Here is a 27,665-nt window from a genome sequence, read left to right as displayed (position 1 = left end):
TTGAAATACATAGGTGTTCGCGCGCGTAACTCTATAGGTACACGTTTTAAACACCGGTCGACGACCGAACGTACGGCACAGTTAGCAAATGAAATTTCATCTCGGATTTGTTCTCGTTCCCTTGACTTTTGTTGTTTTTTTTTTTTTTCTAGTATTTTTTGCCGATTTTCGTCATTCGATCCCCGCAGCAGCGCATACACGCGATCCGTCCGTGGTTTTTTTTTTTTTTTTTTTTTCAAATCCTCACACCCCCGTTTCTTCGTCAGTTTTCTCCGTTTGACACAATACGATCGGATCACTTTTCAGGATATACAATACTGCCGGCTGTTCGAGATGAAGAAATCCATCGATCGATCAACGTGTAAAATTCTGTTTCTTGGGGTTGAGAGAACGACGCGTGTAACAACGACGATCGCGGCAATAAGAAACAAAACGGTCACCGAAAGAAGTGGAAGAAAAAAAAAAAAGCAAAAAGAAGAAATTGAAGGGGGAAAAAAAAAAGAAGGAGAGAGGAACTTTGCAAAAACCTGTAAGAGTTGACAATATTACATCGCTGTAGTATAACTCTCTCGCGGGCAATCGAGTTTGAAAAGGCGTGTACAAAGGCTGTGCACGCATCCCCTTGATTAATGGGTGATTGCCACCCCCCGAGAAAGGGCCAAGGGAAAGGAGGTGGTTGGGGGTGGTTTGAAAATGGGTGGGGGGGAAAACCGTGTTCCCCACCTCCTCGGCATCCACATCCCCCGCGAGAAAGTAAGTAGTGAGTGAGCGGCGTTCAAGGGTTGGGGCTACGGCGAAGCTGGGGGAAGAGGTGGAGGAGGGGGAGGGGGGGGGGGGGGGCTCGGCCAGATTTTAACGATTCCTCTGCCGCGGAGTCTTAAGAGAAAGAATGGCGGGGATGGGGGAAATGAGCGGGGCGAGGCGGAAGGCGAGCGAGCGAGCGAGCGAGAGAAGGCGACGGAAAAGGGGACGACGGAGGGGGCGAGAGGGGACGCGAAATGAAGAAATTCTATCTACATTTCCAACCCTTCATGCAGCGTCTTACCACCCCTTACCTCCGTCGCCACCGACCCACTCGCCAACCTCCTCCGTACAGTCCGACCACCCACAACTCCTTTTCTCTTTCTTCTGGCTCTCTCTTCTCGTTCCTTTCCTCCTGGCTCAACCGGCGTATATTCCTACGTTCGTTTGCAAACCCCGCTCGCTCTCCTCCGCTCCCATCTCGACCCACCTTCGCCACCATCCCTCCTCTTTTTCCCATCCGCCGCCCGCCGAGCCACCCTTCTGAGACAATAAGACCCCCAACCCCCACGCAGGCTTGAAGCTCGCGTAGCACGGCACCAGCACTTCTTTCCCTTTTCTTAAATACAAAAGCGAAAATTTTGCTTATTAGAATATTCCAGAACGCGGAGAACAGCAGCGGCACCCACCGTCGTCGCTACTACCACCACCACCGCCACCACCGATGCTACGCTAGCGGCGGTAGCCTACCGTCGGAAATATTCCTATACGCGACCGACGACTCCTTCACGTCCTCGTCCTCGTCCTCGTCCTCGTACTCGTACTCGTACTCGTACTCCTTATACTCTTCGTCGCCCAAACTCTCGTAGTTGTACTCGTCATCCGGGAACGTCTAGCCGTTCCTTCTTACGGCCATTACTATGATTGTATGCCAGTTTCGCTCTAATTATTATTATTATTACCAACCCCTTAGACTCCACACGACAATACGCGAGGAGAGCGCGGTATGGCGTTTTTTTTGTTTTTTTTTTTTTTTTGAGGAAATCCGGGAAACTCTTGGGTCCCACGAATTCCCCCAACCAACGAAATCCGATTTTTATACTCGGCTAAAGTTTGTTTTCCAACCGCTCTTGTGTATGCAATGCAATGCAATGCAGCTCTATACTCCTGTTCTACACATTTTAATTAGCACGCGCCCCGCCGACTTTTCATATTCTCACCGACGATCAGTGACCGTTATTCTTTCAATTATTCCCCAAGTCTGACTTTTTCTCGCATTTCGCCCGAGTCCTCTTATCTCGCTTACATTTTTTGAAAAACTGCCCAATACCCGCACCGTGAATTCCCATTCCTCCCACGTGATTTCGTCGAAACTCGTCGATAGAAAATCTTCCGGATCCGAACCATCGACAACTGCAAACGGTCATCGATCGAGCGTCGCGAAACGATCGGCTAGGGTATCCGGGAACTTTTAGATTTTTCGGGGCCAACGTCCGCCCACGCAGATGCCGCACACCGTACGGTACCCGGAGCCGAGGCTCCACGTTGGCGAAGATGATACGGTGAAAATTTCGAACGACGCGCGCTTCGCGTCTCCATTATAAATCTCTGCAAGGACCGATGCGACGTACAACGATGCATAAGCGGCGTAGCCGAAAAAGAAATTGAAAAAAAAAAAAAAAACAAAAAAAGAAAAAACATCGAGCACAGTAGGTTCAAAAGAATAAGACAAAACAACTGATTCGGCGACGTGGAACAGCTGCGGTAGCCAACCCGAGGGGAAGAGACTTAGTCAACCCTGTGTAAAAATTTATTTTTTTCGGCTATATCCTATCATTCGTGTATGGTAGGAGTTTCGACGATAATGTACGAAAAATATGCAGAACGTCATTTCCGAGTCGCTAATGGGATAATGGACCAACTCACCGCACCGATTCTCATCCGATCCGGCTAATTACTTTCCTGCGGAATGCGAGAGTTTTTCTTTCCTTTCCTTTTTTTTTTCTTTCTTTATTCTTTTTACATCTTCAGTCCCATTCTCAAATATTCGAACTATCCATCCGCCGCGAAACGTATATGAAAAGTTTGCGACGGGGTTGCGGACAAAAAAAATTTCACGTCGATTCCGGTGGATTGAACGAACTGTGCGCTCTGTTTCAAATTTATTCTCATTTCTTGCGGGGGCTTTTTCGAGATCGTACGATCGGTAATCACGTGGTAAAAGAAAAAAAATAATTGTTGCGATAAATAGAGAGATTCGGCCGTCAGTCAACGTTTCACGTGTGCAGGGGTTGGGGGAAAGTCGAGAGGGATCTCACTCGTCCGATCGGATCGACGGCGAGTAGAAAAATCGCGAGATCGATTACTCGAGCTGCGTTTCTTTGACAAGCGATACGACGGATGTCGTGGAATTTACTCGGAAATCACATCCCTCCGTACCCGCAATCCTTCCGCAAGTGACTCTTGATTATTTATTTTTTTCTTCTTATTTCCCGTACGCGTGGAGTGGTCAAGGATCGAGCGCACGAGCGGGTGGTCGGGCGATTCATTTTTTTTTGGTTTTCGAAAGAGTCGACGGTTTTTAATCTTTTTTCACGGGTCGGTTTTACGGATAATTATATCCGGCTTGGTTAGTTCATCTCTTAATAACGTACACTAAACAAAAACTCGACTGTCAAGTTTATTTATTATGGTACTAAATTAGAACAGCAACGAACTTCCAAGTTGGGATGGTCCAGGGGGGAGAGGAAGGTCGTCGGTGGGTAGTGGGTGGCGGAGGCGAAGGGGAGTCTTCGCGCCGTGATAAAGAGCGCAGAAGACAATTAAATTTTGATAATTATATTATACGCGGCTCATTGGATAATTCTTTCTTATATCGTTAAATATCAATTTGAGAAAGTTTCGACATTCGGCTGCATCGTCATCGCCGTTGAATTTAATCCTTAGCTTGTACTTTCATCCGGCTTCGAGATCCGCGGTGTAATCGCTCCCCCTCTCCCCCCCTTGGCGAATCGAGGGTCAGCAACTTCTTCGCGTGTAATCGGATGAATATGTTGAAAAAATCAGAATTAAAATCCGTTGGATTTTTCGACTTGTCGATTCTCATCGGATTTTTTCATTTTATCGGTTTCGAGGATTTCGGGGAGTTCGGGGCGACGGACAAAAACTGACGTTAAAACTTGAACCGAATCGAAAGAGAGGAGCCACCGAAGCGTTGGCGCGGATAATTTCGGTCCTGGCCAGATGAGCGAAAGGCCAGGGAGCTCGAAGAATAAATACACCGGTGTGTACGTATCGATAGGTGCGTTATAGGTGTATAGGTAGCATAGGTACGTCGAGGTGGCGTTCGTCGTGTACATCCCCATCCCCCGAGGAGGGTGAGCCCCTCTTCCAGTTTCATTGGCCTTCTTCCTTCGGAGGAAGACACTCCCGGCAGAGGGGCAGGGGGTTGTTCGGAAGGCCTAGAAAGAGAAAGGGTTGCTGTCTTAAGTGTAAAAGATTATCAGAGGCAGCGGGAGCGGCGGCAGCCCACTTCTTTTGGGCAGAAGGGGGATGGGGGATCGGAGGGAGGAGGTGGAGGAGGAGGGGGGGGGGGGGGGGGCACGTAGCACAAAATGAGGGTTCCTGAGTTTTTGCCAGGCGATCAATAAAACTCTCTGTGCTCTGCTCTTATACTTGTCGTATAACGAAGTAGGCTGACTGGCGTAAGGGGTTCGCGGCGTTCCGGTGCGTGGCCCGGTGCGTGCATTAATTCCACCCCCTTCTCCGTCCTCTACCCCCGCGAGGCGGAACCCTCGTTTCCTCTCCACATCTTCTTGCTTGCCTCGACTCATCAACGCGAAGCTGCGCGGCCGAGGGTGCAAAGGGGGGTGACGAGGGAGACGGCGACGGGGGTGGGGGGGAGGGGGGCGGTGGGGGTGGAGTGGAGAGGCGACGTGTTTTAAGAAAACGTGACGCGTTCCTTCCACGTTCTTCTCCGTCCTTCTTATTACGCGCCCGAGGCCCTTCCTCTCTTTCTCCCGCGTTCCACCGACATCCGTCCCCCTCCCTCGCCCAACCCCTTATTTCGCTCCCCGTCTCGCTCCCGCGCCCTTCGCCTCTCTCTCTCTCTTTATCACTTTTTGTCTCGCTCCTCCGGTCTCTCATCTCCGCTCCTGTCTCAACGTCGGCCTCTCCGTCCCTCCGTCTCTCTTTTCTAGCTCTCTCGAGCCTCTTTCCTCTCGCACTTTTGTACCCCTCGTTGCCCCGCGTACCTACGTCTCTCTCTCTCTCTCTCTCCCCCTCTCTCTCTCTCTCTCGGTCGCTCGCTCGCTTTACTTACGCAGGTACCCACATCTCGAGAGCGCGATCCATAATTATCGCCAACGATTCGCTGTCGCTGCCAACTTTCTTCCACGGTTGTCTCCGCTGCCGCGCGAATTCCTATTGGACGCGTTTCGCATCGAATCTCTATGTAGTACGACGTACCCACACCGAAATATCAACTCGAGACGACGACGAAGGTAATGTATTAACGACGTTCGCCGGTAGCTCACGGTATCGCCACGGTGTATCACCTGGTTACATTTCGCATCTATTGATAACGAAGCAATAATAGATGCGAGCGGGGCGAACATTAATCGCGGTAGACCGGAGTTGTTAATTCGAAAATCCAAACGTTGAGTAAGCGGACTTTGATATTACACCTAACTGCGCGCTGGTATCTACCGTGTACTTAGCGATTCGAGAGCTGCATGACTTAATATATTATACAACGAGTCGTGCACCAAAAGGTCCAGTCATCCAGCAATCGGTAATTTGAGACGAGTCAAATGCTAATTCAATCGTTGACTCCGGCTGATCTTATAGTACGGACGACCGGCTTACTCAACCCCGTTAAAATTATGATAACGAGGTTTTCGCTTTTCCTATCCCCCCGCCCCCCCCGCCCCCCCCACCCCCCGCGCACTTCAGCTACGTCCTCCCATTAGCTGCGCTTGCCGCTGCACCGTTCTGACGACATCGAGGAATGCCTCTAACTATAATTAACCATCAAGCGCGCGGTGGGAATAGTTCCGAGGTAAAATGAACCTCGCAAACTTTGCAAACATCGGATTCTCATGCACTTCCTTATATACCCCACCGCGCATTATATACCCCGCGTACTTTACACCTGCAGCGCACCGTTCTAGCGATATTTAATCGCCCCACTAACACCCCTCACGCTCGGGAGCATTTTCGCCCCGAAATACTCCCCACCTTCTTTTCACCGTGAACCACCGTCTCCCGCGGTAGGAATCGAACGTCGGCGTTTTGGACGTGAAATAACCGTAGGTACAAAAGTAGCGATAAGAAACGCGTGCTCGATAGGGACGGCTCCTCCTCGCACCTCCGGGGAGTTCGTATCGGCGCCCGGCATCTCATTAAGTCATCTCGTTGAGATAATTAAATAGGAAAACTTAGATCACGCCTTACCGATACAAGGCGCGGGGATAATATTCCCCCGCGCAAGACTTTGGGCGGGATCGACGACTCGGTGAGAAATATATACGCGCTCGATTAAAACAGCACCCCCTCCCTCCCTCCCCCCCCCCCCCCCCCGGTTTCGCCGCAATGAGAAGTTTTTTTTTTTCGAGCCCGATAAAATTCGGCTCAAAGTCTCTCGGGCAAAGTTCTTCTCCTCCTCGTTCTTCCGGTTTTTATTTTACCCTCCCTCCTTTTTTCCTTTCGTCGATCATCGTTCGCTGCATTTTCACGGTGGACGCAGCGTGTAAGGAGGAGAAAAAAATCGGAGCGATCCTCTGACCCGATTTGACGAAAGGAGTCGATCGTTGCGATAAGTCGCCGCTCTGCTCGCCGAGGATTCATTCCCGCGAGCTGAAACAGGCCCGATTAAGCCCACGGTCGGTTTTCCTATATCGCGTCATCTCATACGCGAATGACACGACCGCGTGGACGGACGGACCGCGGGGGGGACGGCCGGATCGGCGTAGGGATAAAATGGGGGACGGAAGAGGGATCGGGAAAAAGCTCGGCGAAGTGACTCGATCGTAGCGTAGCCCGTCGTCGGTAATTGCCGAGCCACGCGGGTCCAGGGCTGTGATCTGATTTCGTTTTATTTCTTCTTCGCGTTTCCCCCTCGCTGGAACTTTCTTCTCGTCTCGCTCTCTCATCGCGCCTCGACGGTCGGCCGGCCTTTCTTCCACCGACGACCGTTCCTTCCGTTTTTTTTTTTTATTTTCCTTTTTTCCGCCGGCAGCCGCTCGGCTGTAAGCCCGAGAGAGGGAGAGAGTGTCGGACGGAATAGGAGCGGCGAAGGATGCGAGGAAAACGAGAGAAAAGGACCGGCCGCGAACGCGGGATCTCTCTCAATTTTATACACCTCGTCGTCGTCGTCTCTCTCTCTTCATCTGTTCATTCTATTCCGGTGGTAGGGGCTCTCCGCGTGACTCCCGATGTCCGACGACGTCAACCGGTGCGATCCCGCCTCGTGTGGGAACCGAAAACAACCCGAGCCACGGGTCAAGAATACGATTCGCTTCGTTTCACTCGCGCGTTCTTTGTAACACCGAATCTATACGCAATCTACGTTTATAAAACACATTCGGTCGGCTCGCTACGTCCGCTGTACGCGGACGCCGCGATGTCGTCGACAAATATTCGTCGGTTAATCGTCGATCGTCGAAAACCGGATTACGAACGCACGATAATTCACAACGAGTTCCCGATCTCTTGGGAATTTTCAATTTCATCCGCGGCGGACACGGGGGTGACTTTCGGTATCGGGATAGAAATTTCGAGTACGTCGAATCGATCGAACTCGACGTGAGTTGTGATTTGTAAATCGGTGATCTCTAAACCTAATTAAGATGAAGGGAAGGGAAGAAAAACGAGGCGCGAATTTCAATCGAATTAATATTTCAACGAACGAATAATGTATCGTAAGAAACGAATTAGGAGGGGTGGCTCCAAGGAAAAGGATACAAAGAAGGCGAGGGTAGAAAGAGGATTCGATTGATTTTTTCGGAGCGTAGATCGGGGAAACAGAGACCGATGGGGGCGATTAAAACATATTTCGTCGACTCTGCGGAACGTGTCGTCGACAGCCACGATCGTTTCGCGATGAGCTGAAGAAGGTGACGCTCCTAAGAATAGAGTTTAAGTTTTACTTCTTCTCTCTGGATTTTTTTCGGTCTCTTTTTTTTTTCCCGAAACATAATGCGGAATGTCCTCTTCCGTTCGCGCGAGATGACAATGTATAAGAAGCGCGTATCCCGCGTATAAAATTTTTCAAGGAAGAAAATGTAAGGAAACCGAAACGGCGCCGCCCCCCGACGGATATATATATATATATATATTTAATACTTGGACGCGAAAGCAACCCCTTTTGCGAAATGCAAATTTAGCGGGAACTAAATGAGAACGCTCCTGACCGGAATCTGAAATTCCTCATATTGAGATTCTGGGAATGGACCTTGAAGGCGCTCGGCGTACCGCACCGTGCCTAACTACGTTTAATTCGGTCTTAATTCGATACCTAAATTACATATTTTCCTGACGTCTCAATCGTAAAGATCCGACTACGGATTACGCTCGTTGCGTCACCAAGGAGGTACAATGCCCCCCTCCCCCCCCTGTTTCATTTCGACGCGGGTTCGCTCGACCTTCCGTACACGAAAATATCGCGCGAGCCTGCGAGTCGTACACCTTCGTAGGTAAATCGTACAACGCGAACACCGGCGAAACGATCGTTTTACCTCCGCGCACCCGACGCGTTTAGGGAATCTTTTGACGACGGCGTTTGACGCGAGTTCACACGAGCACCAGGCGCGAGACGGATGCGTGGAATAAAAATTAAGAATCGAGCTCTAGCACGGATGTACGTTGTAAGGAGCCTCCGACTTCGGTCCATAGCCGGGTGACTCAGCAACGGCGATGCGGCGGTACAAGCGGCTTCGACGCTATTTCCGACCCCCCGCCGAGAACTCGGCTAATTAATTCTCGACAGGGTTCCGCGGAACCTTAGCCGTGAAAACCTGCGGCTCTCGAACCTGTATGCGAGGACTTTCAACGGCAGGACCTCGCGTCCGGATAGACGACGATTCGCCACCGGTCCCGACGCTCGCTTCTTTCAAACACGACGCAACTTCGAATTCGCGCTCTTTCTCGGACTCGACCGAACTTGACCCTCGATTTTTATCGTACATGATCTACGCTATCTTTCGCGACGTTGATAAGAATCGTTTTTCAGTAAAACTCTTTATTTGTTGCGTACAATTGGGAAAGCGATTGGGGGAAAAAGATGGGAAAAAGTTTCACCCCAGCGCAACCCTTGCTGCGACCGATAAACTCGCCTTTGTTTTGACCCTTGCGCTGAGTGCATCGCACGCGTTGTCTCCCCGTGCGATATTCGAGTGGTTATATATAGTATACCTGGGTGAATATGGTCGCGACGCTATCGTGGAATTCGAAATACTTACTTGCGTATCACGCACGCACTTTGGATCTATCTATGCCACGGGCGTCCTCTCTCTCTCTCGTGCTTTTTCCTTTTCCTTGGCATTGTCTTATTCCATCCGCGCTTAATGCCGTCTTCCTTCCAGCTCGGTGTCTACCGCTTCCCTTAACTCCCTGTGAGGGGGACGGCGGGGTGAATTTCACCCTCCGCCACGTTTGTCTATCGTAATTAATTCCTCGACTATACGCCAAAGGACTTTCAAGAAGTTGGCGCTCCGTGCTGACCAAACAAATACACCGCCTGACCCACCCGTGAGATATAAAGTGCGTATTATAATACCGTGGATATAGGTATATGCGTACTGGTAGGAGTCCAGGCTGCCGGGACACCCTGCGGAGGCTTAGTGTTGGGGCACGCACGTGTAGTATACCTGCTTCGAAAATCTTACAACGAATTTGCCAACCGTTTCAAAACATTTCTAATATATTGAATTACCGGGAAACAAAGATTTCTAATTTTCGACTCGAATTCAAGAATTTTCCAAAGCCGTAAACTTTTGATTTTGAAGCATCGATGAAATTCACTTGTGTTACTGCATTTTTACGTTCTAAAAATTGATCTATCCATGGATTTTATTGGATTTTTTGGGGTCGAAAATCAACATCTTTGCGGAATTGGGGTTGATTTGGTATTCCAATCTATTTTGATCTCAGGATTTCGAATCAGCAAGGAAAATTGATCTATCTATAAAATTGATCAAGTTATCGGCAATTTTTCACTTTTTGGAGCAGAAAAATTGACATATCTCGATGGGAAAAATTCGCAGCTCAATTTGACTGACGGATTCGTGTTCCTGAGGTCGAATTACTTCGAAAATACTTCATTTTTGGCCCAAAAATCAAAAAAATTCAAAGGGGTACCCCTTGGGAATTTTTCAAAATTTGGACAAATTTTTTTATCTTCAAAAATCAATTATATTACACTTTTCTGACGTATTTTGACCTCAGGAATCCGAATCTGAAAGAAAAATTGATCTATCTCTAAAATTGACCGAGTTATCGCCAATTTTCAGCTTTTTGGGGTCAAAAATAAAAAATCGATTTTTTATTCTATCTTAGTGTAATTTGAGCTCAGGAATCCGAATCCGGAAGAAAAATTGATCTATCTTCAAAAATGACCGAGTTATCGCCGAATTATCGCATTTTTTCGCGATTTTTGGCATAAATTTGAGGATATCTCGAAGGGAAAAAATCGTAGCTCAATTTGGACGACGGATTCGTGTTCCTGAGGTCAAAATACATAAGAAAAGTGCCATACGATCGATTTTTAAAAATAAAAAATTTTGGCCAAAATTTGAAAAAATCGTAAGGGGTACCCCTTGGAAAAATCTCAAATTTTGGCCAAAAATTTTTATTTTTTAAAATTGATCGTATGGCACTTTTCTTATGTATTTTGACCTCAGGAACACGAATCCGAAAGCCAAATTGAGCTACGATTTTTTCCCTCCGAGATATCCTCAAATTTGTACCAAAAAATGCGAAAAAATTAGGATAACTCGGTCATTTTTGAAGATAGATCAATTTTTCTTCCGGATTCGGGTTACTGGGGTCAAACTACACAAGAATAGCATATAAAAAAAAATTCGATTTTTTACTCGAAAATCGATAAAATTCAAAGGGGAAGCTTTTGGTTTTTTTCGAATCTGGGGGTCAAACCAACTGTTTCTATTCCAGGAACGGGATGTTCTCTCGTTCTTCGAGCTCTAAGTAATAAGTGAAACGTGGTGTATAATATTTTTTGGACGTAGTATCATCGGGAGTTATAGGCAGGTACAGGGTTTCAAAAAATCTTTATTCGAAAGTTAACCAAAATTCATATTTCAAACTCTGCCGAAGTCGATTTAGATGAAGATTCGCTGTGACGTGCTTCGCTTTCGGCGTCGCCAGGCCGAGAGGAGAGTGGCTGTGTGTAGTACCGCTGAAAGGATCCATCCCGAAGAAAAGGGAAGACACTAATTCTTATACTTCGCGTGTAATCTTGAGACGAAGAATTCCAAAATAACCGGCACTCCTATTATCCGACTCTCTCGCACTTTTGTCTCCGCGAACATCCGGTCTTTACTTTTGGCATCCAGGCGACTCGACTCGACTTTTTTTCAACTTATACCGGAGCCACGCAGGCCCTTCCCTTTGCTCTTTTCCCATTCTTTCGCAGTGCAGTTACCGGTTCCGTCTTTTTCTCCTCCTTCCTAATGGGATACGTCATCGACGTTATTCTCGGATCGGTAATAATTGTAAATCGTGTGTTCTGCATCAGCTGGATCCACACGTTCGCTGGATCACTCGTGAAAAACAATAAAAGGGGAGTGAAAATTAATGAAATAATTCGCGGTTGGCGAGTTGGTTGAAAAATTAGTAATATCGCGTGGATTTCCAGTGTCTCTAATTGTGCGATAAAAATGCGTCCTACCAGAAGAACACTTCTTAATGAATAGTGCGAATGATAGAAAGCAGTGTGGAGGCAGTAGCGGTAGGCAGCGCGTATTCTTCGCGGCGTCGCGGCGCTCGGTGGCGCGTCGCATCGCGTCGCTTTCTTAATTATCATCTGTCTATCTCTGGGCATAAGAGAGCAAAGAGGGGATCGCAGGGGGGGGGGGGGGGGGGGGGAAAGAGGGAGGCAGGGGTTCGGGTGTCGGAATAAAGAGCGAGACGGAGGTAGACGACACCCGTGCGAGGAGAGTAAGTAAAAGATAAAGAGAGAAATAAAATGAAGAAAGCGAGAAGGTAACGCGCGGCGATAGAAGGAGAAAAGAAGAGAAAGAGAGAAGGTAAAAGAGCGCGAGGAAAAAGAGAAAGAGACGGTAGAAAGAGGGGACGCGTCTTACTCCGCCCAGCATCCAAGATGGCGTTGCCAGCAGCCCCCCTCGTCATTAAAATCAATAATTAAAAAATACATCCATAGGCGGCTTCACTCTTCACTCTTCTAGCGAACGACGGGGTTGTACGCTCCGTACGTACGTACTTTCTTCCGACTCTCTCGCGGGCGAACGCGGGAACTCCGCATGTGCGCTAACCCGGAGATACCCTCGGCACCGCCGTACCCGATTCTTACCAGACGCGGCAAAATTATACAGCCGCATCTTTTTCATCATGAGAACCGCTGCACCGCCGAAGGGGTGGTCTGTATCTCTATATACCCACGCAGTACCACCAGGCGCTACGCTCCGTTCGCCACCGAGGGTTGCAACGACGTTCCTAGGGGGAACCCCCGCAAGTTTTCGGAACCACTTGCCCCCCCTACCCCCGCTCAGGTGTCGAACAGGTGAACGTCTGACGGACCGATCTCCCGTCTTCTGCACCTTTACCCGCTGCACATTTACGACCGTTGCATATTATTATCAACCCCCCACACTCGTCGGCACCCTCGCAACCGGCGAATTTTCCTTATTTCTCATTACTCTTATCTCTTACCAATATCGACGAAAAGTCAGATCTTCGAATACGTCCTCTTATATTGACAGGATCGAAAAAAATGCAGAAAATCGGCAGTAGGATCGTTCGACGATTGAAAGCAACGAGATCGCCCCATCGTTCGATGATAATATCCCGTGGTCGAGGAAAGAGATCGGATGGCATAAATTGGAGGTGGGAATTTTATTCGTTGCAGAAAATTCTGGATACCACGAAGCGATCGACGTGTTTACAGTTCGTCGATGTATACCTATACGAATCGCATGTGAAGGGATTTGTAAGTCCTCGGAAAATTTTAAGTACATACATACGTCGCAAAAGACATTGAAGGAATTCTCGCTATTCCACGCACAGGTGCCGGAGGGACGGGCAGGCGGGCAGGCAGGCAGGCAGGCAGGTGAACCTTCCAGGGAAGTCGGGGTGGCAACGGGGGTGGTTTGGGACAGGTAGATTTCGTACCCGTGCCGCGCGGTAGTGGCAAAGGTGAAACGGCTATTCGGTTGCATTTCGCACGCGCTCAGAGCGGAGCTGTTCCTGCGGATCAGGGGCAGGAAGACCCTCAGGTAATCGAGGAAGCTGAGGAGCGAGAGAAAAAAAAAAAAAGGGCGAAAAAGAAAAAAAAGAAGAAGAAGAAGAAGAAGAGACGCGACGCGACGCGACGCCGAAGAGAGATCCGAGGCAAACGCACGCGAGATGAGGACGAGGGGGATAAAGACAAGGACGAGGACGAAGAGGAGAAAGAGGAAGAGGAGGAGACGGTTGTCCGGTTACGCTGATCCACCTACGTTCCACCTATAGCTACCACCTACCTACCATTGTCTACCGACCAACCATTCTACCAACCGATCTACACCGGGGCACGAGTATATTACCACATCTGGTGGGGAGAGGGCCCGGTCGGTGGGCAGGTACCCCGCTGGAGGTAGCCATGGAGGTGGGACTGCTCGTCACTTCCTCAGTTCCTCCACTTCCAGAGGTAAGTCTGAGGAGGCAGTCATATCGCGACCGTTCCAACAGTCGCTCGTGCATGTGGAGAGATAGAACTGAATCGGTGCAGTGGAATCATCGCTCGATAACCGATCCCCGTCCCCGTACCCACACCACCACCCCACCACCCCCCCCCTTTTTTGGGACCCGAAACTCACCCCTGATTTTATAAAAGTAACGTGCAGTGGATCCACGTAGACGAGTGATGGATATATAATATATACACGTGTGTCCTTTTTTTCTGCTGTCGTTTCGAACGCATCCTCCCCCCCCCCCCCCCCCCCCCCCTCCCCCCTCACTCGATTCGAACGACATGTGATATTTTCCGGAAGTGGAGGAGAAGAAGATACGGTGGATCTCGATCGATCTACGGTGGACCGACGAGATTGGGCATGGGATCGGAACTAGCCGTTCGAAATTAAATAACTCCGCTGCAGGTGAACGCGCCCCGATCAACGGTCTACACGGATGACCACACACTCCGACGTTTCGCCTGCGACCAGTGGAAATAATATCGACGGTTGATTGCGAACAATCCGGCAGCGGACATCACCAGATCGTACGCATATTCGTCGTGTGTAAAAGTGGTGAGGGTGACAAAAGTGTTCGGTGGAGCAATTCGGGAGGGGAAAATGCAGCACTTCTGACAATCGCTACCTGAGGAAGCCTCGAGCCTCCGCTGCGCTTGATGCCATTGACACAAAAAGTAGGCATTTTCAATCCTTAGATTACTTTATCTCGTCTCGCGAGCGTGCGGAGAAAAAAGAACCACCCCTGTCGCTTCGGACACTCGATCTTACGTCTCGGCAGCGGACGCAGAGTTTCGGCGAAAAATTGTCGTGAAATCCAACGGCAGGAATATAACGCGTTGCACGTATACGGGTGACTTACCTCTTCTTAGGGGTTGTTGGCGAAGAACGGACACGATCGCTAGCGCAGGCGCGCGGTTTCGGAGCGGCAGGACACCTCGTGCGTAGCGTCATCCATCTCTGTCCCGCGGGGGTATGGCGAGGAGGGTTCGGAGGGGTCGTTTTTGAAAGTGGAAGGGTAGTATAGCACGTACGACGGTCGCGGCCCGCTTCGCGTACTGGAAGGGCGCCGAGGGGGTGGTTTTTAAAGGGGGGGAGCAAAGAGGGACGAGGGTGGTGGGTGGGGGTCTTGGAAGAGGCGCCGAACCTCACAGCGCATTCACTCATCGGCCGTCGCCGACGTCGCCACAACGCACGCAAACAAGAGTCACGGTACGTTTGTCAGAGTGTGCCAAAGTACGACGCACACGTTGTTGGTTGTCCCTTGTATACATATATATATACGTCTGAAAAATTTTCTTACCCTTCCGTTTCGCATCTTCCGGCGGACCCCCGTGACCGCCAATAACTCGGTTCGTCGTCCCACCGCTTCCCGAGGGGGAAAGTTTTTTTGCGGCGATATGTGCAAAGTGTCGACTTACCTTATCACCGCTACGGTTGTTACTCCGCGTTCCCGCCGCTGCGATCAGCCACGTTGTTGTGTTTAGTGAAAGAAAGATTAAAAAACCATAAGAAGTATAAGGGAGATAAGATATATGATAATCGACCGAGGAAATTATGAGGTGGATTTTATTGGCGTGGTTCTTGACTTAAAATAAATTTAAAAAAAAAAAAAAAAGAAAACAAAAAGAAATTTCTACCAAAAACCAGTGTTAATCGTTTCAGTTATGGTTTTTTACACGTCGGGGTTTTTTCCCCCGCAAGTTTTTATCCGTCGTCACGTAGAAGTTAATAGTTTCGTTAATCATCTAACTGTTGTTAAATTTGTTATCTGTTAATCGTACAAAGTGTTCGTTCCGGCTCTGTTTGTGGGTGAATTTGAAACATAGTGGTTACATCTGAATTTTTCGACCACCAGAAATCGCAACTGATCTGCGGTTTATAATTATCACGGTTTTCATCCTCCAAAGCTTCGCGAGTGTACGAAACGATCGTGCGGCCGATCTTTCGACCTCGTGTCAAAATTTTGTAAGTGATATTTTTCTATGAAACAAAAAAAAGTTATCGGGTAACTCGACTCGAAATTCGAAAGCCCTGTTTCGCACGAGTGCGGAAACGACCAAGTTTCGCAGTTGTAAATTTATCAAATTTTCGTTGATAAATTTCAAACGGTTCTCCTATTCCTTACTACGAATCAGGCACCACTCCGACAAAAATTCAATTCACCGTTACTTTGCTTCAAAATTTGTCTGCAACCCCAACGTCGACGGATAGAAATTTTGCTCGATTCGTGTTAAAAAGTCTTCGATGAAAAATGAAAGTCCCCTGTAAAATCACGAAATCGTCCAAATTTTAGTTCAACCGACGAAACAATTTCCGTCAAGTTCAAATCAACTTTTGATCTTGCGAGGTACGAGATAAGACTACGATGTTTACATCACAAGAACACTTGCCAATTGAAAACACAACACGAGACGTTGTGGTTTTATTTTACAGAAACAATTATTAGCTACTTCCAAATCGTTTCCAACTAGATTCGCGCAATGATCTTGATTTTTGAAAGCAATTTTTTGACCAGAAACGCAAAAAACAATCCAGACCGGAGTCCAAACTTTTTCCAGACACGGCTAAAAATTTGTTAAAAATCGATCGCCGCTTCCGATTCGACGCTAAATTGACTCGATAATTTTTTCCGCCCAAGTTTTGACAGTATTTTTTTTCCACCGTCGCGGAGCACGTGAGTTTGACAGTAAATTTCGCGCGAAAATTTGGGCGGCGCTACGACGGCGCGTCGGTCTCCGCCTAGCACGTTGTCGGCGGTATCGTGTGTACGTGTGTTTGTTTCTTCTCTTCTAAACGAGATTGTAAATGTATTCGACAGGTGAGATCGGCAGCTTCAAGTCGTCGGGTTATTTTCCCCGTTGATCCGTTCACGCGTCACCTACGCCGATTCCAATCGATCAGAATTAGCCGATCGGCTCATCTCGTTGCCGATCAAGTAGGTGGACACGTATAATCGATCGTTAACGCGATAGAAAGTTCAGATTTCTATGAAAGTTCGTTGCAATTGTTCGTTTCAAGGCTGATTGCGCTTGGACGAAATTTCCCGCGAAATATTTCCTCCGCTAGATCAGGATTATAAAATCCTCGCATGCATTCTCCTCGCGGAAGCTGGACGCGATCTCCACATTTTCGCCATTCGCAATCCCATCGGGGATGCGGCTAATTTTTTCCCTCGTATTCGGCGTGAGGTTCGTTCGCCGGTCAGTTGAGCTTCGGGAAGTCCTCGCACCCCCTAATTCTGACGATAAAATCTTAAATTTCAATTCCGTTGCTAGAATTTAAGAGAAACCCGATGCAAGAGTCGATCGAATAACCATTTGTCGTTTCATTCGTCGTGTGGACGCGTATAGCCGTGTAGCGAAATTTTCGCAGAATTTTGGATACGAGCAGGTGTTGGAAGTTCACCCCAATTTCTTGAGTTATTAACGCATCCTTGATGCGGATTTTGACTGAGGGAAGAATCAGCATAATCGGATTAGTCAAGCGTGACTTAGAATGTATTACGGAACCGGTTATTCCGCGTATCTCATCGTTGCGGATGAAACTATTCGTATCAATCGACTCCCGTTTATTACCTTACGATCGAACGTGCGAGAGGAACATTTTGTTTTTTCTCTCGACATTTTTTCATCGATCGAAAAATAGTGGCGAACTTGGATGCGACGAAAGAAAGTCCGGCGTAAGTCTTGAGTCCGATTCAATTCGCCCCCCCCCCCCGATAATTACGAGGCGATTAAAATCAATAAATCCCGATCGTCCGGGGCGGGTAGCCTTAAAAGTTAGAGATGAACGTAATTAATAGTCCAGCGATGAGTCAATTAAAATTATCGACGTTGATTGATCCGGAAAAGAGGGGGATCGCCGGTGATTCGAACGATCAAAGTAGTTTGCGAAAGTGAGCTGAAGGATATTGTTAAAATCGATGAGCGGGGTGTTACGTATTTGATCCTCTAGGAAGGTTCTTGTAATGAATTTTCAGAAACGGCGTCCGATGCAGCAGTGAGGACAGAGCGTACCCGCATATATGGAAGAGAGAAACAAAAATCACGAAGAATAAGAAGAGGTGTAAAGGCGACAAAGAAGGAACGGTGGCTCCGCAACGCTCCGCGCCGACGAAGAAGAGGAAAGATGTCCAGCGCCGCGGAGAGTCCTGACGAGATGGCTCTTCAGTCCCACTACTCGTTAAGGTGGAACAATCATCAGGCGCACATCCTGCAGGCATTCGAGGCTCTACTTCATGCCGAGACGCTCGTCGACGTAACCCTGGTCTGCGCGGAGACGAGCCTCAGGGCGCACAAGGTCGTCCTCAGCGCTTGCAGGTAAATACAAATTTCAAAACTCCAAAATTTCATCCACGTTGCCCCCGTTGCGTTTCGCGGAGATTTCGTATAGAAAAAAAAAAAGAAAAAAAAAACAAAAAAACAATGTATCGCGAACAATGTCAGAGGAGAGAATGGTGTAACGTTTTAGCCCGTTCTTTGAGCGGATGTTCGCGGAGCACCCCTGCAAGCACCCGGTTATCGTGCTGAAGGATTTTCCCGGTCGAGAGGTCGCGGCGCTCGTGGATTTCATGTACCGGGGCGAGGTCCGGGTCGGCCGCGAGGAACTTCCGGGTCTCATGCGTGCCGCCGAGAGTCTTCAGGTGCGAGGCTTGGCGTCCTCGGAACCGAGACCAGCCAGTCCTCCCGAAACACCGACGACCGACCTCCTCCTCGGCGAACCCTCGACACCCGAGGGCGCCCAGTGCACGCCCGAGGAGGACGACAACGTGTCGGAGAGTCCGGCGCCGCCGAGAGAACTGTATCACCACAGGGATCACCACCGGGACAACAGATTTCCGCACATGGGCCACCTGAGTTTCTCCCTGAGGGAGTTGAGGGACTCTTGCGGGTCTCCGTTGATGCCGAGGAGGAAACAGGCCCGACCGAGAAGAAGATCGGGCGAACTCCTCCCTCAGGATCTCAGTCGTCCTCACCCGGTTCCCACCCCGAGCCCCCCGCCCCCCGGCGGATTGAATCTCAGCGGTCAGCAGCATCCCTCGACGAACCTCCAGCAAAATCAGATCCAGCAACAGCAACAGCAACAGCAGCAACAACAACAGCAGCAGCAGGAAGACATGGCGGAAAACTTGTCGATGAAAAGGTCGACGTCGCCGGCGCCCGGCGATCACGTAATAAAAACCGAAAGCGAAACAGCGAGCAGTCCCCGCGGGTCTCCGTTGACCGGGACGAGTCTCCACCCCGACGGATCGCTCCAGGATTTTCCGGCGGGAGGATTACCGGGAATGTCCGCGCTCTCCCTGACTCCGCCGCACCACCACAGCGAGTACCTGACGAGCTTGGGGCAACTGGCGGCGCAGTGGTTACCCAGTCACCCCCAAAGTCAACTTTCCCATCACCCCCGGGAAGGCAGTCCTCACAGCAGATCTCACCCCTATCAGCAGCAGGATTCCCCCTTGACGCCGAGGAGATCGGTAGCCGTTTTTCCCATGGACGGCGTCGGTCCTCTCGGAGGTGCCGGGGGTTTGTTCCCCCCCGGAAGCGGACTCGACAGAGGCTCGCTGCTGGCCGATCTCCACGACAGTTTCAAACCGGAAACGCTTCACGGTCTTTTCGGCGGTGCCAGCCTCGGTCACCACCCCGTAAAGAAGTCAAAGAAGCATCGGGGCGACGGCGAGGGACCGCGAAGATGGAGCGATCACGGTCGACTACCGGTTGGACGACCCAAGGGACAACACAGCGCGCCTCGGGGGGGACCACCGCGCTCTTGGACGAACGCGGAGTTGACCGAGGCTCTTCAGCACGTCTGGAACAAGAAGATGACGACGTCCCAGGCCAGTAGAATATTCGGCATACCGTACAACAGTCTGCTGATGTACGTCAGGGGTAAATACGGGAAGAGTTTGAAACTGGAACAACTTCGGAGGGATTGCACGGGCGCGACAACCGGCGAGGTGATGAATTCGCTGAACAACAACATAAAGGCCGCCCAACCGCCCTCTCAGATGCCGCACGCCCTCACGGGTTTGCCGCATCCCGGCGACGAGGCGACCTTCTCCCATCCACTTCTCGGTGGCAATCTTCCCCAAGGATTTTTCCCGGATTTCGGAGCGGCGTTCCCGGTCCCCGTGAGTATGGTGCACCTATTACCACCCAGTGAACAAAAGGCCTACGAGCCACCTCCGAATTCCGGCGGGGGTACGAACGATCCGAATCCTAGAAGCCGGAGTACGTCGCCCGTCGCACACGACTCTTTAGTACAATCGACGACGCAGCCGGGTACGGCTCTGCTGCAACAAAATGGATCCGACTAGGACTAGGACCAGGATTAAGACTAGAAATAGGAGTAGAACTATTATAGGAGAGCAGGTAATTGAGTCCTCGTGAAAGGGACGCAACCGGTAGCCAGATAAGACACCTCCGACTGCGGACGTATATAATGTAGGAACAAAACTTATCTCACATACTACAGGATGCTCTTCACACAAGACTGACCCATCGCCGAGGTGGTCGCCTGCGTCACAAATGCGGCTGATCCTCATCGAAACGACGCAAGTTTCTCACTATATGCAAAGCTATGATATATACATATACATATACATAACATAACATACATAATATACTCCTCGCAAAATATCATATTGCTGTGTAAAATTCTTCGCTAATCGCGCGGATTCGTATATACATATATACATATTGTATGTATATATATATTTACAAACACACTATATATAATATACTTCCACAGTAAGTCTGCAACGGACGAAAATATTTCGCGATTCCTTTTCGTTTTCGTATAACTATGCGAATACGTGTTATTTTATCTTATTTATTAGACGAGATGGTTTTAATTCTTCTTCTTTCTTTCGTTCGTTTTCTTTCTTTTTTACAATTATGTTCACACAAATAGTTCACTGATAATTTTATTCATACGACGTACGATATAAATCTTTTTACTCATAACGATACGATATACACATAAATTATATTATATACATTATTACTAATCACTATTGAAAAAATCCATAGTAATAATTATTATCGATTATACATGAGCCGCGCGCGTGATTTTCGTCCGCTGATCACTGCAGCTTCACAGCACCACTATTAACAGTTCCTGCTACGTTGAGCGATCACATACCAAATAGTACTGTAAATTATTGAAAAGCAAAATGATGAAATGGAAGAAGAAAAAGAGGGAGAGAGGAAAAAATAAATCTAAAGAAACGAGATAATGTCGCGGTATCCGCGAAGCGCCACCCAGCCGAGTTAAATTCGATCACCAGATTTCAGAAATAAAAAAGGCCAAAAATGAATCAATTAAATACGATAATAAAAAACATTAATTTGAGCTTTTGGTGAGTTGAGAAAACTAACCGACGCGCATCGCGGTTCTTTCGGCCCAATTTTTGATTTGAAAAATAAAACGAACCAATAAAAAAAAAAAACCTCAAAAGAAAGAAGAGAAAATAATTGACCACGGGAGTCACGAATCCTTGTGAATTTTTAAAGTCCGGCGTTTCGACTGAAAAGACAAAAATGACAACAGCAAAAGAGAAAAAAAAACTAACGAACAAACGAACAAAATTCTTAACAAATAAAAACAAAAAAAAGATAACGGGATGGAGAAAAAAAGGAAAATTTAAGGAAGAAAGAAGTTTACATAATTATAATATACTTTTTACGATGGCCAGGGGTAACCAAACAGGGTTTAGCGAGGTTGCCAGGCTTTCTCTGAAAAGTATATTTTGTTAAAATCGAATCGTAGAAAAGCTTAGAATTATACATATTAATAGGAGTTGAACGACGAGGAGAGAAGAAAATGAAGAAAAAAAAAAACACAAAAAAAATGGGGGGGAATTTTAAAAATAAATAATAAACTAAAATAAATACGTAGACTGCCGTGTAGATGAGATATTAACAATTTTATTAGCATGGGGCCCGCCCAGAGAGCGCAGGGTTACATCGCAAATGTGCAGTCCTTGGGGCTAGTGCAATAATTCGAAATACAATATTTAAATAATTTGAATTCGAAGAGTCCGAGGTGCAAGCTCACGCACAAAATGATTTAAAGAAAAAAAAAAAAAAAAACAGAACAGATGAGTTTAGAGTATGTCTTTCAAATTAATTTCTTATCTAATTATACTTGAGTATTATAACGTGCGTATAATAATTTGCGCGAGTACAATTTTTACGTTCGTTAATATGAATTTAATTAACGAGGACTCATCGTGCATTTACATTAAATAGGATCGTAGACGCTGTATAAAATGTCATATACCGTTAAAAGGAAAAAAGTGAGATGTGAAAGAGTGAAAAAATGAAAAAGAAAGAGAGAAAGAGAGAGAATGTTACACTGTGTGAGGATGAAAGAACGACAGGTATAGTGGAGTGATAAGCGTGAAAGAAAGAGAGAAAGCCAAAGTTTGACAGTAGATAAAAACATAAAAAAAAGAAATTTTTTTCCAAAAAGAGAAAGAAATGAAAAATAGGATCGCGCGCTCGGGCCAAAGTTCGTGTGTGTTACTAGAAAAATATTAAAAGAAAAAAAAATTTGTTAAATGTTGCATAGTTGATACACATATATAAGTTTTCCTCGTTGAAAGAAAAAAAAAAAAAAAAAAAACCCTGACGACACGCTATAATAATTACGATTCGACTATGAAAATTATTATACATACGTCGTCCCTCAGCTGACGCATACAATATTAAATATTATTATCATATGAATAACGGGGGATAAAACTATTTTACGCGATTCTTTTTTCTATTTCTTACCTCTTTTTTGAATTTCATATTTATTCTTCTTCTACCGAGACGCGTTGTTTTATTTTATTTCATTTCGTTTCCTTTTTTTTTCCTATCTCGTGATAACAATAATTCCTATAGCAAAAGCTGCTTGTGTTGTTAATGTTTTTTAATTGGTTTTTAAATATACGTTTAAATAGAGATTTAAAGTGTTCTCGCACGATAATGGGTTTTACCTTCGCTATCTTATATTGATATATTTAATTAACGTTGAGGGTGCTGTACATATGCGATATAATCTTGAACGAACAGTCGTCGTCGTTGTTGCTACTGCTGCTGCTGCTGCTGCTGCTGCTGCTTTCCTTTCAATAGAAAGTTTGGCAAGCTCCATCGAACGTTATGTAAACCTTTGCTTTAAACGAATGATGATAATGATAATGATAGTGATGATGATGATGATGATGATGATAATGATGATGATGATGATGATAATGATGATATATATCTGCATAATACATTATACACATGTAGAAACGAGAATGAGAAAAAAGTGTACGATGAATTTTATCTTTAAAAATTAATAATATTAAAAATAATAATAATAACGATAATAATAATATGATTAATAATAATATTAACAATAATAATAATAATAATAATAACGATATAATTGAAATACCCACAGTTTGATGACAAAAAATATTTCGACAACCAGACGGAAGCGCAGGGTAACTAACACATCAGGGATAGCCACAGACAAATCTACGATAGATAAAGATGATTTAAAAAAATTTAAAGCAAAAATGAAAAATGAAAAAAAAACGAAAAAGAGAAAAAAAAACTTAATCATAACGATAATAATTACAAAAAAGAACATAATAATGATAATATTAATAATAATAAAAAATGAGAAGAAAAAAACCTACATATTAATGAAGTCTAGAATGGGAAAGAAAAAAGATCTTTGAATTAATTCATAAAACATATATACTATAAATACGTCGCAATTATTTCGTTGGGAATTTAAATTAACAGAGGTGAATATTGAGAGAAGCTGAGAAGCAGAATAAAAAAGAAAAAAAATCCCGTTGTCATTTACATACCATATTATTATACCATGAAAATTAAGGAGAACGAAAATAAATAGATGATTATCGATATTAATAAAATAGATTAAAGAAGAGAAAAAAAAAAAAGGAGAAATGAATGAAGTGTATCGGTACGGATAATTATAAAAATATATATAGTGAATAATAAATAATAGACCACAGGCTTCCAGCCCCAAACAGCCTGTTCAACACAAACTGATATTATTATTGATTATTAATATTATATATTATTATATGTATATTATGTACAGGGTGTTGCAAAAGAGTTTACAACTAAAGTTTTGACGTATTGTAAAATTTTGTTTTACTTCTAGATGTATGTATAAATGTATATTCGTGTATATTTCAGTCTTAATTAATAACGAATTATGTTTATAAGGCTCGTCGTTCAATTGTTGAAAATTATCGAACGACCGGTGCACCAGCTGGTTGTACAGTTTGCTACCGCTGTCACTTTTTATCGCTTTAATTAAGGTAATGCGTCCCCTACTTCCTATTTCATATATACGTACACACAGCTATTAATATTTGGATTTCCTCTGATCTAATTGATTCATCCCCTGCCCCCCTCTCCCGTCAGCCACCCTCTTGGGCCCCCTTCTCTTTCGGACTCCGCGATAACTTAACACCGTCAACTTACGCATACGAGATAAACTTGCTTCGTGGATTTATTTGAAAAATTAACTCGTCGCTTATTTTATTACATCTGTATATACCCAATGTAGTGTTCAAAGATTCATCAAAGACTCACGCACGTTTGAACCGTCTCATCATCTACCCATCCACCCATCCATCCATCCATCCATCCATCCACCGACGCACGCACGCACGCACGCTAGCACGCACGGGGAATAGATATAATCGACTTTATACTCGCGAAGCTTTACCGAGTAAATCGGTAAAACGCTCCTCGTTTTCATCACCAAACTGCGAGTAGGTACGACTTAAATTTTCAAGCTCAGTTACGCGCGATGAGGTGAAATCCACCTCTTCGTTTCTCCCCAGATATTTCTTCCCGTTTACTACCCTTTGCATCCCACAACGCACTTTTCCGAGTCACGTGGCACTTTCAATTTTTAACAAGTGCAAACGAAAGGGCAAAAATATATTACGATAACTTTTAATTACGACAAGGATCAATGATCTTATCGATTGAAATAAACAGGCTGGGTAAAGACTGAAATATTCATTTGAAAGGAAATAAGAGAAAAAGCAAGGTTTTTCAATAACGTCAAAAATATGGTTTTAACCAATTTTTTATCCACTCTGTCGCGAGAGATCATGTTGTAATAATGTGCGTGTATAATTATATTTAAAACAAAAGTAAAAAAAATTAATTAATTAATTAAGGGAATAAAAAAAAAAACCTACGTGTAAATGAATATAGAATCTGACTGTCTTTGAATGTGAGTGGTACATAAGTAAATATAGTGATGATGTTTGAATATGATGCAAATGATGAAACAATAATAATAATAATACAAAATAATAATAATAATAATTACATAATGAGCGAACAAGAAAATAAGAAAAAGAGATTTATAGAAAATATGTGATAGGCACCATGTGCGGACTTCAGTATTATTTTGCAGTTATATAAAAGACGAATAAGAATGAAAATAATAATTAAAGAAGAAGGAGAAAAATAAAAGGGAAGAACATTAAGAAGAAGAAGAAAAAAAAATAATTAAATCAAGTTAATGATCATTCGTAATGACGAGGGGAATAAAAATAAAATAAATAAATTGAATAAAATACGTTAGTTAGATTTAAAAACTAAACGCTGTTTCGTTGTTGTGAGTCCCTAGGGAGAGGAGGATGATATGTATATTATATATATAAATATCTGTATATATATATATATTATATATATCGGTCGGACATCTTCGATTCTGACCCCTCTTAGTTTTCGTTTCTCTATTTTAAATTATTACTCGACTTAATTGATATCTTGCGCGTTATTTTAATCGTATTAACAATAAACGATATTAATATTAATAATACTTATAATAATCCAATTCGCTACCTGTCGTAGGACGGGGGGTGAGAATAGGGGGGTTGAAATCGCGGGGTCAGTATCGGGGTCGCCCCACCGTATATATGAATAAATATATATACAGGTATATAGATATGATATATGTACAAATATATAATACGTACAATACGGGTGGTTGATTTGGTTAGGTGGGTCATTTTGGGCCACCGTCACCTTCATCCGAAATTTGCAAAATTCCCATTTCTATATTATATCGTGAACTGCACCACCGCGGCTATATGGTATATACAATATGATGAAAAACTATACGATCTCCGCCCTTGTAAATTTTTATATGGCGCCCCGGGAGTTTTTCGAAAATGATAAAAAGAGGCAAGAAAAAAAAAAATAATTAATCAAATGATTTTCGTTCATCGTCATTCAATTATCATCATCAGTTAGTCTTATGATAAATTTAACACGTACGACACAATCACATATTGTACGCGTACACACGTTTCATCGTACGCGATAAAAAAATTTTCGGAAGTAAAATTTAACGACAAAAACTAAATAAACGTAACAAACAATAAATATTGGAGGATCTTTTTTTTTTTTGTCTTTTTCTACCGGGGTGCCAGGCGGTGCCGGTGGGGGTGGCTGACGACGACGATGATTATATAATTATACCTATAATTATTATTGTTACATAAAACTTGGATCTGGATCATACATTTTTCATACGCACAATCGCACACGAACACACAAATGAGAAGAAAAAAGAGGAAGAGAAAAGAAAAATTATAATAATTAAATAACAGAATTAATAGTTGCAAGAGAAAAATGCAAACGGGGGGTAAAAAGAGGGAAGAAACCATGAATTAAGGTTGTATTCGAATTTCCAGGGTGTAAAATACTTTTATTTGTATAAACTCCAATTACAACGTTATTTTAATTACCAGCTGTTATCATAATTACAATTATAGTTATTATTATTATTACTATTATTATGTAGTTGAATTATACGACCTATTATTTCGGGACACCTTGACGATTTAATTTTTGTTCTTTCGTTGATGGGGTTACCGTCATTAAAGTTCCTAGCGTACGGGGATGAAATCATATACAAACGATTACATGCAATTAAAATTCGTTTTGCTAGTTAATTATTTTTTTCTTCCCTATTTCGATTCGAGTGCTACTGTTTTTCCTTGAGAATTTGTTCGTCCACAGTTTGTTAATTTTTATTCCGATATAATTTGAAATTTGTAAATAATAGGCAATTGGTTATTTATTAGTAATCTATCATATAATTATACAACAGGAGTAGTGTGTGTCGTTATTATCTTTATTATTGTCATTATCATTATTAATATTGTCTTTATTAATATTATTATCATAATTATATATTCAACAAAACGTGCAACATACTATACGGATATCCTGTGTTACATTTCGGATGCAACCTTGACGATGTAATAGGAGAATGAAAGTGAAACGATTGAAGAGAGAAGAGAGAAAGAATAATTAGAGAATGAATCGAAGAGTGATTGAGAAAGAGAGAATGATTTAAAAAAAAAAAATATATATATATATAGAAAATAATAGCTCCGTGTGGTGGAAAGAATTTGCAATTATGTTCAAAAATGAAAAAGCCCCCGAGAGAACGAGTCGAATGAAATTTTCCATATGATGAGAAAAAATGAAAATTTTTAGATAAAAAATGGGAGAAAAGAAGAAGAAAAATTGCAAGTGACTTTCCGTGACATAATCGGGCTGACACGTACGGTCGAAAAATTAAACACGTATGAACTATACTATAAATCATTATATAGTAAGAGTGACTTGAGTCGGTTGTGCCGTCACCGTAGTTCCTAAGTCGCCCTAGCCCCGAGATGCGCGTATAATAGATTATATGAAAATAAAATGACGAAAAAAAGGAACAGAAAACTGAAAAACAGAATAATATTAATAAAAATATTGATAATAATAATGATGATGATGATGATGATGATGATGATGATCAACATGATCAAATATCGGAGTGATGATGATTATTATAATTGTTATTTTAAACGATGTATAATTATATAATGAGATACCCATGGATTTTATTACACACTCAGCTGCAGAATATAATAATATTACGATAACGGAATATATTTAT

At 44.6% G+C, this 27,665-nt stretch overlaps 1 protein-coding gene across 3 annotated transcripts; it reads left to right on the top strand.

Annotated features, from left to right (window-relative positions):
- The first annotated feature begins 13,945 nt into the window (after window positions 1-13,945).
- On the top strand, window positions 13,946-22,960 carry LOC105687608 (protein jim lovell). 3 transcript variants are annotated; one of them, XM_048653510.1, is made up of 3 exons: window positions 13,946-14,341; window positions 17,647-17,986; window positions 18,138-22,960. In XM_048653510.1, exons 2-3 carry the CDS (start codon window positions 17,796-17,798, stop codon window positions 19,978-19,980), a joined length of 2,034 nt encoding a protein of 677 aa, XP_048509467.1. In that variant the 5' UTR covers window positions 13,946-14,341; window positions 17,647-17,795; the 3' UTR covers window positions 19,981-22,960. The 3 variants fall into 3 exon arrangements, with proteins under 3 accessions (XP_048509467.1, XP_012258817.2, XP_012258816.2); XM_012403394.2 differs by lacking the exon at window positions 13,946-14,341 and adding an exon at window positions 14,840-14,876; XM_012403393.2 differs by lacking the exon at window positions 13,946-14,341 and adding an exon at window positions 14,845-15,632.
- Window positions 22,961-27,665: the final 4,705 nt, after the last annotated feature.

The sequence above is a fragment of the Athalia rosae genome, chromosome 4, assembly GCF_917208135.1.
Source record: "Athalia rosae chromosome 4, iyAthRosa1.1, whole genome shotgun sequence".
NCBI lineage: Eukaryota > Metazoa > Arthropoda > Insecta > Hymenoptera > Athaliidae > Athalia > Athalia rosae.
Note: the sequence above shows the minus strand (reverse complement) of the source record. Positions and strands in the feature narration are given on the sequence as shown.